Genomic DNA, 15,537 nt, shown 5'->3' on the forward strand with positions numbered 1-15,537 from the left:
ACAGTGTCTCTTTGCACTCCTCGTTCACTGTCAAGGGGAAGCAGATTAGGAGTAAGTCTCAGTCAAAAAGAATCACTATATCCTCTTCTTCCTAGCAGCCTTCCAAAGATCTGCACAGAAAATCACAAATCCGTAATGAATTGCTTCTTAAGGTAACATGCCATCTATAAAGCTTTTTGCTTCCCCACAGGGATGATCTGTGTTTTAAAAGCACGCAGTGAATACAGAATACCCTGATTCAACATTCACAGCACTTAACAATCTAAGTGCAATGGCATTTACAGAGATATGCCGTTGTAGTAACCTTTTGAACATCCTCCTTCTTTAGAGCCAACTGTTTTGCAACACATTTAACCTGAAGATTAAATTTCTCTACCACAGCGTAGAAACAGCATCCACCGACGAATTCAACACAGCCTTAGAAATTCAGCCTTAGACTTGAGGGTCGAGTTCACCTTTGATGTAACTTCCATACAGCTCCCAGAGTTTCCTGTGACAAACCTTTCATGTTTTCTGAAGTGGTCACCAGCTACGGGACAACCAAACAACATCACCTGCATACATGAAGCTAAGAGGTGCAAAGGCATCTGAGGGAAGGATCTTACCACCCGAGATAAGAAAGCCAATTCTCTGTGACACCTGAGAGAACATCATTCAGAGCGCTTTTACAGCTCCTCCGTTCTTGAAACGTGGTTTAAAAGAGATTAGCTGATTCCCGCTGAGATATATATGTACACGTACAAAATCTTATCTTTGTCTCTCAGTATACACGCGCACACACGTACATAGGGCTACTTACTAGACAAGCCTGAGGCAGGAAGCTGTTCACCCTAGAAATACTCCACATGCCCTCAAGGTACTGCTGAGCCTGGATGGTCACAGAGCTCAGGGCGCTGCTGAGACCGCTGGGGGCCACCGTGACTTGAACGCTGGAGTTGGGAAAACTGCCCCCGCCTTGAGGCCAGCCCAGGCCCTTCTTCCTCTCGCTCCCAGAGAAGAGATTCGGCGACTTCCCAGGCTGCCTGCCCACGGGCCCAGCCACGAGCGGCAGGTCTCTCTGGGACGAGACGGCAACCATGCGGGGCACCATGCTGGTGACGGCGGCGGCACCCGGCTCGGGCGCCTCGGCGTGGCCGGCCTGGCTGAGCGCGTGGACCATCTGCAAGGCCTCCTGCTTCAGCTGGTTCAGGTGAGTGGCGCAGGTTTCACACCGGCTCTCTCCTTCATTCCTGTTTTTCTGTAAGTAGTCAGGCACTTGAAGCTTGTCGAAAATTAAAGCTGATAATCGTGGGTCCTAAAGAAGGGGCAAGCAGAAAATATATATATATACATATATATGTATATTTATACATAGAGAGAGAAAGAAAAAGAACAATTTTCAGTGACTTGATCTTCGCCCAGCAGAGTCCTTGCAACTCTCAGGTTTCTCTGAACACCCCCAAAAGATTTGCAAGTAACAGCTGATTAATAAACCACGAGTAGACTCATTTGTATGAGGTCCTGCATGGAAATCATCAGCAGAACTTACCTGTGGGGCTTGCAGTGCATTCACTAATGAGTCACTCAGCTAATTAACCCTTCTTTTGAGACATCATACCTATCCGTGTGCTTCTCGTGCACAGGGACGTTAGGGCTGATGCTGACCCTACAAATACGGTAATGCATCTCAAAGCCAAACCACCATTTTAAACCCATATTAGATCTCAGAGTATTCAAAAAAAAAAATCAGTGCATGACCCAGTAAACCTTCTGTTATCCTCACCCTCAGAGAGGACTAATCAAGTGGCAGGAGAAACAGTTTAGGTGGCACTGCCCACAGCTGACTCTTTGACAATCAATGTGCCTTATTTCTGCTCTTTGTGACCCAGAGGGTGGCAATATTCCCTTCTGCCAGAGTTGCTTTGATGAAAAATAGATTTGAGCCTCCGGCCATGTGTGAAGGTGTGACAATGTGCACACCATGAAGCTGATTTAAAAGCAACACCTATTTTGTTTCCACAGAGCAATTTCTCTTCCCCTCCCCTTTGGCTAGTTCACTTTAAGGCTGCCCAAGCACTTTAAAACCCAGCACTGGGTTTCCATTTGGGAGATAGAGTTTCCTATCTCCTAAAACACACAAACACCTTCCCATCCCCAACCAGCTACTGTAGAGATTAGTCAAGAGATTAAATCCAGCTGTGTTGTAAATCTGCTATCAAGACTGATGCCAAGCAGTAAAACTGACCAACTTCACACGCTCTCGTTGAGCTCTCCAAACAATTAAGGTTTTAATGAAATCACAGGGCAGCCAAAAGGTTTATTTGTTTAATTATTTTAAGTGAAAATATTTAATTTGCTTGTTAATAACGAGGGCAGGCACAGCTAATAAGTCAGCCATACTACATATGCTCGGTATCCCCTGATCAGCCCTCATTTTAAAAAGTGTATTACTTTATGCCAAACTGCAATTGCTCTCTAGGAAATGAGTATCCTATTAGAAAACTAACTAATTCTGGTTTTAATTATAACACACATCAATAAAACTCTTAAAAAGTCCTGGCACTGGTGCTTTGGCTTTGCTTATTATTCTCTTTCAACTGTGCTATTTCCCTTTGCTCTCAATTTATAAAGTCCTAAAACACTCCCACCTTGTCCAGAGGATGCATGGACTTTATTTCATTTTCAGCTCCTGGACTACTCCTGCAATAGCTTCTTAAACCTGCCTCCCAAAATAAAGACCTGTTCTGATAAAAATCTTTAGGGGTATATCCAGCATTACATCACTCCACCAGCCAAAAATCATTAACAAGAGTTGCTTTTTTCACAATAGTCTAAATTAAGGTCTATTTTATGACCCTTTTTTTTAATAGTCTTTTTTTTAAAAAAAAATGACTATTTAAAGTCTCAACTTAAAAAAAATAAAATAAAATAAAAAGGGGGAGGTGAAAGCAAGCTAGTCCTGGCTGCTGACTGAACAGTAAGTTGCATTCACATTAGTGCACTGACTTACAGGTCCAAATAAAAGGCACAGTTTAATTTTTGTTTCTTTTCTCTTTATTGAGGTTTAGACCCCTGTAAAACCATCTTTGAAGTTGTGGCATTTGCTTCTAGTCCTAAGCACAAAAGTTCATTCCCTCCAAATCTCCCAGAAGACGGTAATACGAAATTAATTAATATTGGTCAGGCAAAAGTACTATTCTAGGAGCTTTTTCTTCTAACTTACTAGCCTCTGAGGAGAAAGTGGCATTAGTTAGATAGAAAAATGAAAGTATCAGTGCTGCAAGCACTACTGAGCCTGAGGCAAAACAGAGACCCAGCAATCTGTCTCCCAAGAAAAACAAATAGCACCACAGTCCGCAGAAACGTTTCCAAGAGGGAACCCTCGGAGCAAATTCTTGCAGATGTTGACATGCAGCATCTATTCAAACAGCCCCCAAAAATGCTCTTTTCCTGCTCTTAGGGCCGTGCCACCCTGGCCGCAGCCAGACCCATCACAGGGCTCATTCCCTTGATTAAAGCTGGGCACAGGAGGAAGCACCTGCAGGTCCCGGCTGCAAGAGGCTCATCTGGCAACGTTTAAATTGCTATCAAATGTCGAGAGTTTCAAATAAGCAATTAAACTGAATTACTAGGTGAAGCAGGCTCCTCATTTAAAAGAAACAACTCCTTTTGATGTAAAGAAAATTAATGACCCCCAATTCTAGTTCCATAAACTGAGTTTACAGCGTAAGACAGATCAGAGTCAGGCCCATGTTGCAGACATAAGGAAACAGGGAGGAAACCATATTAAAGGGAATATATATATATACTTACTTAAAAATATCACAGAAAAAAAAAGTCATATAAGCACAGAGGTTTAAACCACCCCCTAATTTCCAGTGCTTGCATTCTGCCAAGCAGTTACAAGAAGCCATTCAAGCCACTCATCCCATTGCTGTGCTTGCCTGTTTGCATCCATGGCCATTCCCCTCCAGCTCCTCACCAAGGGACCAGCTGGGCACTGAGACTACTTGAACACCTGGCTAATGGCTAGGCATGAAGGGCAAAGGAAACACAAGGTACCGCTAAAAACATTAACCGTAACTTTAAAGCTAACGCCAGCCCCATTAAAGCAGTTTTAGTACATGGTGGCACTGCCCGGCACTGGGGAAGGCCTGCTCTGGAGGCCCCACTGTCCAGAGACCCTGGGGTGGACATTACACCCTCGTATTTTACGGGGGAAAAGAATAAAGGCAAGTGGCCAAATGTGCGGCGCACACTGGTGGGAGAGGGGATGCAGTTCAAGCGATCCCTGCTCCAGTTCTGCTGATGGAAAGGCAAGGCGGGCGCGCGGGATGCTAGGGGATGGGCACCTCTGCTGAAACCAGGCATGCTACGTTCAAGCCTCTTCAACCTCGTTCTGCAGCTCCAAGATCGCTGCAGTCTGTTCTGCTTCAAGGAGGATGCTTCCTTTGCTCCTCTATAGCTGTGTTCCTCACACCTGCTTTCCAAATGCTGCTCAGAGCAAAATTCTGTGACCATGCAGTAATGGCTACAGAACCCAAAACCCTAATTTCATCCTCTTTTTATTAGTGGTATACAAGCTGTAGCCATTCAAAAACTGCCAACCATGACTCAGAAGAGTAAAACAAACAGTCCTGCCAAGGACAACCACTCTAGGGAGCCCAGCAAGCCTCTCAAGAGGTCAAGGCAAGAGACAATACCTGCTTATATAAGCAGAAGTTTTCAGAAATGTCTGAATTTTCCAGCCTTTTCAGTGCTTCTTACAATGCACGAAACTTGGCAAACCCCTGGGAGATTGTATTTGTGTGTGCAGACAACTTGCACGAGCATGAGCATGGGGAAGGGATGTGCACGCGCTCCCGGGAGGATGGCAAGCTCGGCACGCACGGCAAGCTCGCTCCTGCCACGGCATCCGGCAAAAGAGCCGCCCGGTTCCACGCGGCACGGGCTGCCTGCCGTCTGCCTCGAGGCTTCTCCTTGGAAGCCTGCAGTGGGAAAACAACCGGCTCAAATTGGAAAACACGGACAGCGACTTATAATCGAAAGAAGAAAACGGTCATTTTAATTCACATGTCTCTATCTGACAGATAACCCTGCGGCTGCCTTTCCTCACAGGGAAATCCAGCAAGGAAAAAGGCAGTTTTCCTGCTGTTCAGTAAATACTGATGTGGTGCCTGTGTAAAACCCCACATTTCACCGCTGCAAAATACTGTGACCTGAGACAGTTGCCCTTGAAACTACAGACATATCAGTGTCAACTGTGATGTGCCCAAAAGCCAGTATCTCAGAAATGCCCCAATCCCGCTTAGGCACCAAAATAATATCCAGGTTTGCAAAAGAGTCCAATGCCAAAACACTCTGCTGGAGCTGAACTCTTCTGATATGCATTTAAAAAACAAAACTTAGATTTTCTGGAAATTTTATCTCTATTTATGAATTCCGAAGTATTTAAAGTTTTCCAGTAGGGTCTTTTCCTTACTTAATAGTCTAATAGAGCTCATCTCCACTGCAAAAAAGAAATAAAGGCAAAAAGCTTTAATCTTACCTGCAGCTACTGACTGCTAACTCCCGAACTCAGCAAATGGAGAGGACAGAGAAAAGCATCTGGATTCTCACTTAAGTCGGTGAAGTAATACCCACCCATCTGTAACCTAATCCTTTCAGCGAGGAACTATCCACAGAGTGCGAACAAACGATGACGAACAAATGATGAAAAGTCAGACCGCCAGCAACCACCCGCAGTAATTGCCTGCAATTCTGCCTGGCACTAGTCTGTGCAATGCAAGTATATCTGAATTAAATGAGATTCTTGATATAAACATAGTTGAAAAGAATGAAATAAAAGCTAAATGTTACACTGAAATGTTTCCTTAAGCATGGACATGGGCACACAACATTTTTACAAGATGCTTTGGAAGAAAGGAACGTACTTTCCCAGTGCAAAAGGATCGATGTTAATGATTTTTTGTCTTAATTGTCTTTCCAGATTTCTGATGTGCTGCTTACAAATTAGTTTTTATCCTACATGACATTGTGGAATATCCACTAATATCTTCTATATTGATAAACATTTTGAAGGCTGGTGCTTGCTTTCAACTGTCTCTGTTGCTGGCAGAAAGGAAAAGAGAACATATTATGGAGCAAAACTAGACACTTATCAGAGTAATTAGGGAAAGAAGAATGCTAACAGTTAAATTAGACAACAACAAAAAAGTTGCCATATAGCTAACTATCTCAAGGGAATAAAAATATGAGCTAAATGCCTTAAAGTAGCTCATGCTGTATATTCGTTTGGTTATTGACCTGTCTCTTATCAGAATATAAACAATTCAGAAAAAACAAACATGCAAAAGCTTTCACAGAAACAGCATTCGTGAGAAGTCCCAACTGATTAAGTCTAAGAGCAGCTAGGACTTGTGATCATAACTTAATTGTGCTGGAAAACAGCCTCTGAATAAGCAGGAGAGCACAGAGCATTCCACGTTTCCACAGCGGGCAAAATGTGCATGAATTAGAAAACCAACACTGTGTTTTCGAGGCCAAATTCCATCTGGCCTCCTTACTTGAATGTTTCACTACATTTAAGCAGAAAATTAATTTCAGCCAAACCCTGTGGTCCTCCTCCCATGCTGCCAGCTAGTAAAACTCCTGAAGCCCATATCTTGCTTTATCCATGTCCTGAGTTGGAACACACAGACACATTCCCCATTAACACCCTAGCTGAGACCCAAGCCAATTTCTTTTCATCTTTGCTATCCTAAAGAGTCAGAAAAAATATCTAAGCCATTTTTTTTACTTAGTTTGAAAGCATATCACATCTCTTTTAAACAGGGCCCGGCTTTACAACAAAAATGAGGAAACACGGCAGATCTGCTAAAGAACACATGACCCCACACTAAAAATGACTGCAGTGTGTTTAGCTATTCTGAAGCCTCCGCTGAACTCTATTTATTTCCATTTCCTGCCCACTTTAATGTACTTCAGTGGCCCGCAGTAAAGTTAAAGCAATAGGTGTCTGTCATAAAGATGAATAGTGCTATTGGAATGCATAATACAGTGGAAAGAGGAAATGAGAGCAATCTGGTTTATTTACATCCCAGGCTCCCATCAGCACCTCAGCCCACCTCCCAATGGCTTCACGGCCTTTCCTGTTGTCTTGCTCCATGGTGCCCTGCAACAATTTGGCTTTTAACCTCTCAGGACCAGACGGGACGAGCGGATCTCCAGGATCAGTGCCCGGGAGCCGGCAGAGCAGCGTCGCGAGCAGCCACGCGGCGCGCACGGCGTACAGGGAAGCAAAATAAAGGTAATGGGAGTGATTTAAAATAATTAGAGGCACAAACAAAACAAAGGACCCCGAAGAGATCTGCTATCACGTTTAAATTTAGATCAACACACAGGAACGTGACTACTCCTGAAAAATAGTAATTACTGTATTGCAAAATATTACTTTTAATCTCCTTTCTTTACGATCTAATTAAATAGATATTTTACTTGCATTAGGAAAATGTTTTTCTTAATTTGATTCAATTTTAACATTCTATATATTCTCTAAACCACACATACAAAATAGTATGTAATTTTGTGCTTATTTTAATAGTGGCTGACTTCATTTAAAAATGATGACTTTTAATTTGCATGTTTATCGTTGGGTTTAAGTAATCCTTTAATTTTCCTCTTGGTTCTGCAGCTTATTGTAATATCACAAGGCAGATGCAGTAGTGATTTTATTCATATGAAAACATGGCCTTCCAACACCTATTACATTTCTTTTTTTTTTTTTTTTAAACCTTCATCACTGTATTATCATTTTGCATAGCAATAACTGTTTGGGGAAATAGTTGCAAAGCTGTCATCACACAATACTTCAGTGTCTGAAAAGCTTTTGTTTGCACATCCCTTTCACAGAAAGGGAACTAGACAAAAAATATAGAAATTAAACACTTTTATTTAAAAGATGAATAGTGTTCCATCTTTAATTATTTCTTCCTTTGAAGCTGGAGTTTAAACTCTGGTTAGGCTGTGAGCATAACTCAGATTACAGAAACTCTGCTTGGACTGCATGAAAAGTTCTTCTTTTCCTGTGTAAAGCAAATTCAGTGCTTTTGAAAAGTGCTAGAACGACTGTTTCAGAAACCGATGTCTTGAAGATCTTCACATTGAAGGCCGCCTACTGCACATACAGACCAACTTCAGTTAAACTGCCTAAGTAATCCAGTTGCCCTGGATCTCAGCATCGGTATGAAAAGCTGATAGCAGCAGCCACTATGCATAGAATATCTTGTTGAAATGCCACAAAGCCATCAGTTCTTAAGATCATTCCATCAGGAATAAAAGGTTGCTTTTATCATCACATTTATTCAGGAACAGCCCTTCTTTCCAGGATCACATTTGTGCTGGTAAGCCTTGAGAGATGGACTCCTCCATAGACAAGTTTGACAGAGACCAAGGACCTAACTCAGACAGCCCAGGGACCCAGGAGGAGAGTAATGCTCCAGGTGAGATCCTCGGTGTGTTTAGATAGTTGTAACTGCATTTGTTTCAGCAAAACAGTGCCTGATAGTATGAGACAAACCTTTAAGAAACATAGGAGTTCAAGAAATCCTGGATCCCAGACTCAGTGAAAGGAGCATTGGCTTAGAAAAATTGGGTAGGATGATCTGGGAAAAGAAGCACTTGCAGGATATCTGTATATAAACCCTAGAGCTGTTTCAGTCCAACCATCTGAATGCAATTTAAAAAAAAAAAAAAAAAAAAAAAAAACACTCAGCAGCAGAAGTTAGGGAGTGGACAATTTTTCCAAGTGAACACCATTAGCATAATGTGCATTTAAAAATCAGCCATGAAGACCGGTGCTTGGCACTGGGTCACACCCTCTCAGTGTCTCTTTCACTTGTTCATTTTATCAATTATTTGTTTAGCAAATGAATACTTGAAGACCATAAAGTAATGATATTGCTTTCAGAACCAAGGGGCTGCCCATTGTGTATTCCTGCTCCAAGCTACAAATTGCTGCATAAAGCACGCAGCACACCAGGCAGTCTGTCCCCAAGAACACAGTGCATTACATTTATTCTTCATCTTAATTAAAATGCCACTGCTTCAGTTTAACTGCTTCACCAAAAACTGTCTTCCTGACTGAAGAGTGTTGGTCTTGCATCCGAATTTAAAGAGCACTGTAGCAGGTTCAAATTCTTCCTCTTCCTCCTTGCTTGGGCTTAAAAATGAGGCTTTGGGGAGGGAAGGGAGAAAAGAAGAAGAGAAAAAAAAGACATCTTCCAAATAGGGTTGGATAGAAAAGAAATTATGGGTATTTCTAACTCCTTAACCACAAGCAGGCCATACAATGGCTTTAAATAGTTTGGTGCAGTTCCTTGACCTACTTGGTGGTACACATATAAAATGCCATCTTTCTCTCTCTCTCTCCAAACTGTTCATCTCACAACATCTGTGTTAAACTGGAATCCAGTTTCATTTTATGCTACTCCACATGAAAGAAGCTTCAGCAAGCAAATTCAGGCATTCACCATAACTGTATGTTGGAAACTGAGGCAAAGTTCTTCTTTGGTTTCAGGTGAGAGACGGTGCATAGAAGTAGATGGCCCCATACTGCTGGCCTCATCTCATTGCAGAAAGAAAAGCAGAGCCTAAGGGGAAACCTGCAGGTGGGCTGCACTGCGTAAAGCATCAAATAATCCTCCTATGAAATCTTATTAGTGATTAAGTATGATCTCAGCTATACAAATAGGAGATGCAGACAGACCATTTGGAGAACATCTAGAGGGGGGAGAAAAAAAAAAGCAGTTTAAAAAACAAAATTCATGTAGGAAGCTTAAAGGATTGTGATTTCATCAGTTTAGAAGACAAGACAGAGAGGAGATTTGAGGACACTCCTCCAGTACACCAAAGGTAGTTGTAGAGAGACTAGACCAATTCTTCTCTGTCTGCTTTGGAAAGGACAATGAAAAACTTTCAAAGATGTGTAAATATTGGCAAGGATTAAAGAACGATATTGCAAAATCTCCTTCCTTCACTGCAGGTTCTTAAGAGCAGGTGAGAAATGTCTGTGGGAAGTGATCTGGAGATAGGTGATCCCATCTCAGTGGGGGATGCTGGACTACCTTTTCAAGATCTGAAGGTTCTTTCCAGGCCTACATTCCTTCAATCTTAGTGTTTGGAAAGGCACGTATAATATACTCTTTAAGACTGACTCGTTGCTTGGATTCAAGTGTCACAGGCAGACAAAGAAAATAGGTCACTGAACAATCATTAAGGAAAACAGTATTTGCAATCTATGCTGTCTTAATGCCAGCAAGCTTTCCAACCTGCATCTTTCCTGTATTAACTCTTGCACACTTATCCTAGTAGAACCTCCTCAAATAACTCCTCTTTTGCCAAATACTCACAGCCCATCATCATTATCCTTCAAACATTCTTTATGATTACCAATATATTCATCTTTCAATTTACTGTTACAGATTGAAAGGATAATTTTAGTAATCTAAGTGAGGTACCTAGATTAAAAAGCATTACCCCCATTTGTCCATGAATTTCTAGAATTAAATATCAATAATGGAAATCTCAAAAATGAGAAAAAAGAGAGAGAGCGCGTGCACGAGAACATCAGCTGCATTACAGTTACCAGACTATCATTTTCTGCAGGTTCAAAAGAACTCATTGCAAAGCCAGCCAAAGGGAGCTGTAAAGAAATGAAAACTAACCAGACCAGATTATGAGCGAAAGACATCTCAGAGTTGTTGATGATATACCAGAAATGTTGATAATGGGATGGCATGAGAAAAAATAATCCATAGCTATCTGCAGGCTTATCTGCCCAGATGCTTCTAGAGACCCAGCTATCAACAAACTTCACAGGCTCTTCAGAAAAAAAACTGCCTATTAAACCTGTTGCTCCTCTGACCTAGAGATATATCTATGGTGGTAGCAGTGTCATAGTAAGCACAAGATTAACAGTAGTAGTAAGGCGCTCTTATTGCTTTTGTTGTTGTTCTTATTGTTTTTCATGAGCTATTTACCTTAACAATATTAAAAAGCCCCTTTTTTTTACCTAAGTACAATTTCTTATGTCAGATCAGTCATTTGCTTTGCTCTTTCCTCCCGCAGGTGAAGAAACTTGGGAACTGTGCACACAAACCATATAACCAGCCTTGAATTCTTACAACAACCCAACCAGGGTGGACAGGAAGGCCTTGGACATCTTCTAGGCAACCTAAACATCAAGGGATGGCCGTTTTTAAGCGCGCAGCTGGTCACGTAGGTGAGCAGGACAGGGACTGTGATTAACGCTCCCGTGCGGTAGTTGCTATGAGAAGAGGAGAAGCCCTGCAGCGATCCCGCGAACCCGCGCATTGTGCAACCTCTTCCTACGCACAGAGCTGCTGTAATCAAGGAGCAGCGACTCCCGTTGCCCAAGGTTTCTCTTCTGCCAACATAAATCAATGTAGTTATGCCCGCAGGCAGGCACAAACCCACTCTGTCCATGCTCAGAGCACCTTGAAAGCCATGTTAATACGGGTAATAGAGTTGGCTATAACGCAGAACATAAACACATTATAAACACAGGCAGAGTAAGCTTGCTTCTCCTCTAATACACATACATGTAGGCCTGCCCCGAAATGGTTGCTACAACACCTCTGTAAACTCTTTCAGCCTCCTCACAAGCCTCCTCTCCTAAAACATGGGAGCAATCACATACCTGGCAACAGCTTCCAACACCCTTCAAGTCAGATGCTACTAAAACCAGCAACTGAGAGATGAAAGGCTTTGTCTCGCTCTCATCACTCTTATAGGGCTTTTAAACCTTTATGGTGTCTATTGTTCCTTCTACAGAAGTTTCACTATGGTAGACAATGCCCAACATAACAGCAGGCATTTATGTCTCCCTGCAATTGAAGTTATTACATGAGAGGTTGTTTTCATTTTGTGTCCTGGTTCTTTGGAAAAGGAGCTGCCTCCTCACGTGCTGGAAAAGGACAAGCTGCTGAGGAAGAAAGGGTTCTTCTAGGAAGAGAAACTACAGCCCCTGGGTGACATTCTGGCCTTAAAGATATCCATGGCAAAATTCAGACTGAGTGCAAAGTCAGTATTTCACCCTCTGAGTTTCAGTATCTCCACTTCTAACTTCAAACCAGCAATGAACATTCATCTTTCACCTCCTTGTCTCTTCTTGTATCAAGTGTCCATGAAGGCATATCTGCAGTTGTTAGGTGATGGAATTAATATGGAAATTTCCTCCCACATTAAAAATGAAATTTTGCGGCACTAAGTATTGTTTTAACTTTGCAGTAAATAACTAGGAAGAAGAAAAGGCATGTGATCCAGTGTTTTTTTTATTGCTATTATAAATGTAAATATTCATTCAAAAGAGAAGAAAAAAAAGGAAAGAAAATAGGGTGCAACCATGCCTTGCTAACATACTTTAAAACGTGACAGCAAGTCAAACAGCTCCAGATGTGGATGGTGCTGAAGTGGCTATACAGCTCATCAGGTTAAGGCCAACAAAACCAGCCATCTTGTTTGGCCTCCCGCAGATCTGCTAACTTCCATGAGAAGTTAAACCTGATAGGCTTATTTAATGAAAACAGATGCTGTAACACTCACTTCCATTTGACATGTATCTTGCAAAGGCGATGTACTTCTGAAAGGATCAGGTTTTTAAAGTACAGGTATATGAATAAAAACATACAATCAAACTTACAGCACTTTGGATGATGTAAATCCAGAGCTGACATGCTCTGTGCTGTGCTCCTGTGTCAGTTTATATCAACTGTGCCAGAAACTTTGCTGTCTCTGATCATTTTCAGAAATCAGAGTGGCTGCTTCCAGGACTCAACTCATGAGACAGCACCCACACGCTGACTCGACTGGTGAAACACCATTTATGCTTGGAGTGCTAGTCTCAGAGAAATTCACTATGCAAGATATGCTCAAAATCTGCCTGCTTTATTTCACAAGACTGCCACAAGGATGCCACAATTCACAGGAAAAACCTGCACAGAAAGCACAGCCCGGGATGCTGCCGCTCCAGCTCTCATCAGCACCTTGTCACGGATACAAAGTCACATCAGCATTTCATGGAGTCCCTGCGTGAAAGATTTTGGCAGGATTTGCTCAAGACCACAGTTGCAGAAGCGATTTGTCACAGTCGTAGGTAAGCCCAAAAATAAACAAATAAAACTTGAACCAGCTAGAATAACAAAGTAGCTCAGCCGAGCCAGCAGCCGCATCACAGCCAGAGGCACCTCCAGAGCAATCCGAACAACTGTCCACAGATGTTGCCAACGAGCCAGATGCTGCTGCTGGAAGAATGTGTGTGTTGACATAAACTCTGAGATGCAAGATGCTTAACACCAAGGGCAATCCATCTTCCCTACGACCATGTGGCTGCCAAGCTTCACTGTCATGCCACCAAGGGGTGAAAACAAACTCCATAAAACACATGCATGTTCTATACGACACCAAGCTGCCCCCTCCTCTTTGCCACCTCTACTGAGCTGGGTGTAACTATAAACGACCTGATGCTTTTCCTGAGTTAACAACAGAATCAGGAAAGAATATCCTCAGCAAAACAGCTCACTGCACACACTGCCAAAAAAACAATGAACTTATCATACTGTATAGGAAATTGCTATCTTCCACACCAATTAGTGACCCAAACAGTGATTGATTTTATAATCCCAAACTTGACTTACAATGTGACTTCCTCTGGGGCCAACTTTCCATTACCCAACACGCGGAAAATTGCATATAGTCAACGCACTATGAAAACCAAAGAAAAATAAGTGCTTTTAGACCCCAATTCTTCCATGCCCTCACATTCTTGCTTTCCTAAGGGAGATGCACTTTTGACAGTTACTTCCTTTCCCTGCCCTAATATCCTATCCCCACCACACACAGGCTGGGCCCTCAATCAAAACAGAAACAACAACAGGAACCCGCAGTTATTCATTACAGTAGGAGCACAACATTTCTAGTCACTCACACTTGGGCCGAGTCCTTGAAGACCCTGCCATAACCCACTTCTTCCCTCCCACTGCAGATGCTGCTACTCAAAGTGTCTGCACTTCACCCTGAAGCACTGCATATTAAAAATTACTGCTTTTTAATCACAGCCCACTCCCTGGAACATAGTCACATCTTGGAACTGAAGGACGCAATGAAACAGAGCAGCTGAAAGGTGAGAATTTACTGGCCAACAACCCAGGCTGATGTTTATCCTTTGTTTTAATCAAGCTAACATAAGCTCCACTCTATAAAACCAGAATTGCAGTGCACTCTAACTACCACCGTAATCACAGCAACAGTACCACAATATGATTACCGGACACTAATTATATCTTATAAAGAGTTAAAGACAATCCAGTACTTGTAATAAAGATTTATATGTGGTTTTTCACTGACCTGGAAACAGCTTCATATATTAATAAGTTAACATTATTGCAAGGAACAAAGCAAGCAGTTACATCTACATGACAAAATACACGGGGCACAAGAGCCAGATGTTGCGTCCTTTCATCAAGGAAGCAATTATTTAATTCCGAGGAAAAGATTTTCTCTTTATTCCATCAATACATAATATCACTCATAAAAGGCTCAGTCCTGGCTCCGTGGCCTGGCTTGGGTCCAAATCCACAGTGCAGCAAAGGGACATGAACCCAGGGGTCTTTTCTTCCTACCATGCTGTTGTTGTGAGCAGTGAGCACAGGGCATCCTCCAGCAGCGCCCACATCTGCCCCACACCACGTTCAGCAGCACAGTCCCCAAGGTGACCCTCCAGGGAGAGTAGGCCACCCTTGCACTCCTTCAGGCAAGCCAGTTCTTGGTGAATGAGTTGTAGAGGTGACACCAAGGGAACAGCAGCCAGCTTCCAGCTCTGGCCTTCCTCAGACAGCCGATGCTCCTCAAAGGCAGACGCATGTTAGCCACAACCAATAGGCACACAAAGGCAGAACGAAACTTCTGCTCCGACTCTGCCGCTGAAGCCAGAGACTTGCTGCACACCACAAGGATGCCCTTCCTGTGCTTGGCCGTAGGCCAGAATGACTACAGAGCCAAGAGTAAATATTTATATGCTGGTATTATTCACAGGCCCAACTGAGATTGAGGCCTCCATCTACCAAACTCACAAATCTTAAATAAATAAAAAAAATATATTTCAATGAATTTACCAAAATCACAAATCACAGAGCTCTGCACAACATATAATTCAGCAGTTCTGTAGTTACGCTGCCCCAGGCACTGGAGCCAAAAAGTACTTCCCTCTGCAAGGTTATGTAGAGATTGTCCCTAGACTAAGGAGACATACTTAGCCTGAAAATATAATATCTAAAACAAGCCCCTGTATATGGCCTGGCAGATAGAAACACTTAATAAAAGATCCATTAAGTAGAGAATATACTTGCAGCAATTCAAACTTTGCAGAGTACTACATTGTACACCTGGTTATTGCTCTGACATCTGCTTAGGTTTTCTATCTGCTTGTAAGTTGGACCAAAGAGAAAGATAACCAAGTTTATAGACATATCATAACAAAAA

General features: G+C 42.4%; 1 protein-coding gene across 2 annotated transcripts in view; it reads right to left on the minus strand.

Moving 5' to 3' along the window:
• Positions 1–15,537, minus strand: part of KIF26A (kinesin family member 26A) — a 93,730-nt gene that overhangs the window by 58,784 nt on the left and 19,409 nt on the right. For both annotated transcript variants that reach the window (XM_088539615.1, XM_088539614.1), the window contains exon 3: positions 800–1,294. In XM_088539615.1, the coding sequence (XP_088395741.1) occupies positions 800–1,294 (495 nt within the window). The remainder of the gene's footprint in view (positions 1–799; positions 1,295–15,537) is intronic.

The sequence above is a fragment of the Tinamus guttatus genome, unplaced genomic scaffold (assembly GCF_059628265.1).
Source record: "Tinamus guttatus ecotype Peru unplaced genomic scaffold, ASM5962826v1 Tinamus_guttatus_pri_ptg000048l, whole genome shotgun sequence".
NCBI lineage: Eukaryota > Metazoa > Chordata > Aves > Tinamiformes > Tinamidae > Tinamus > Tinamus guttatus.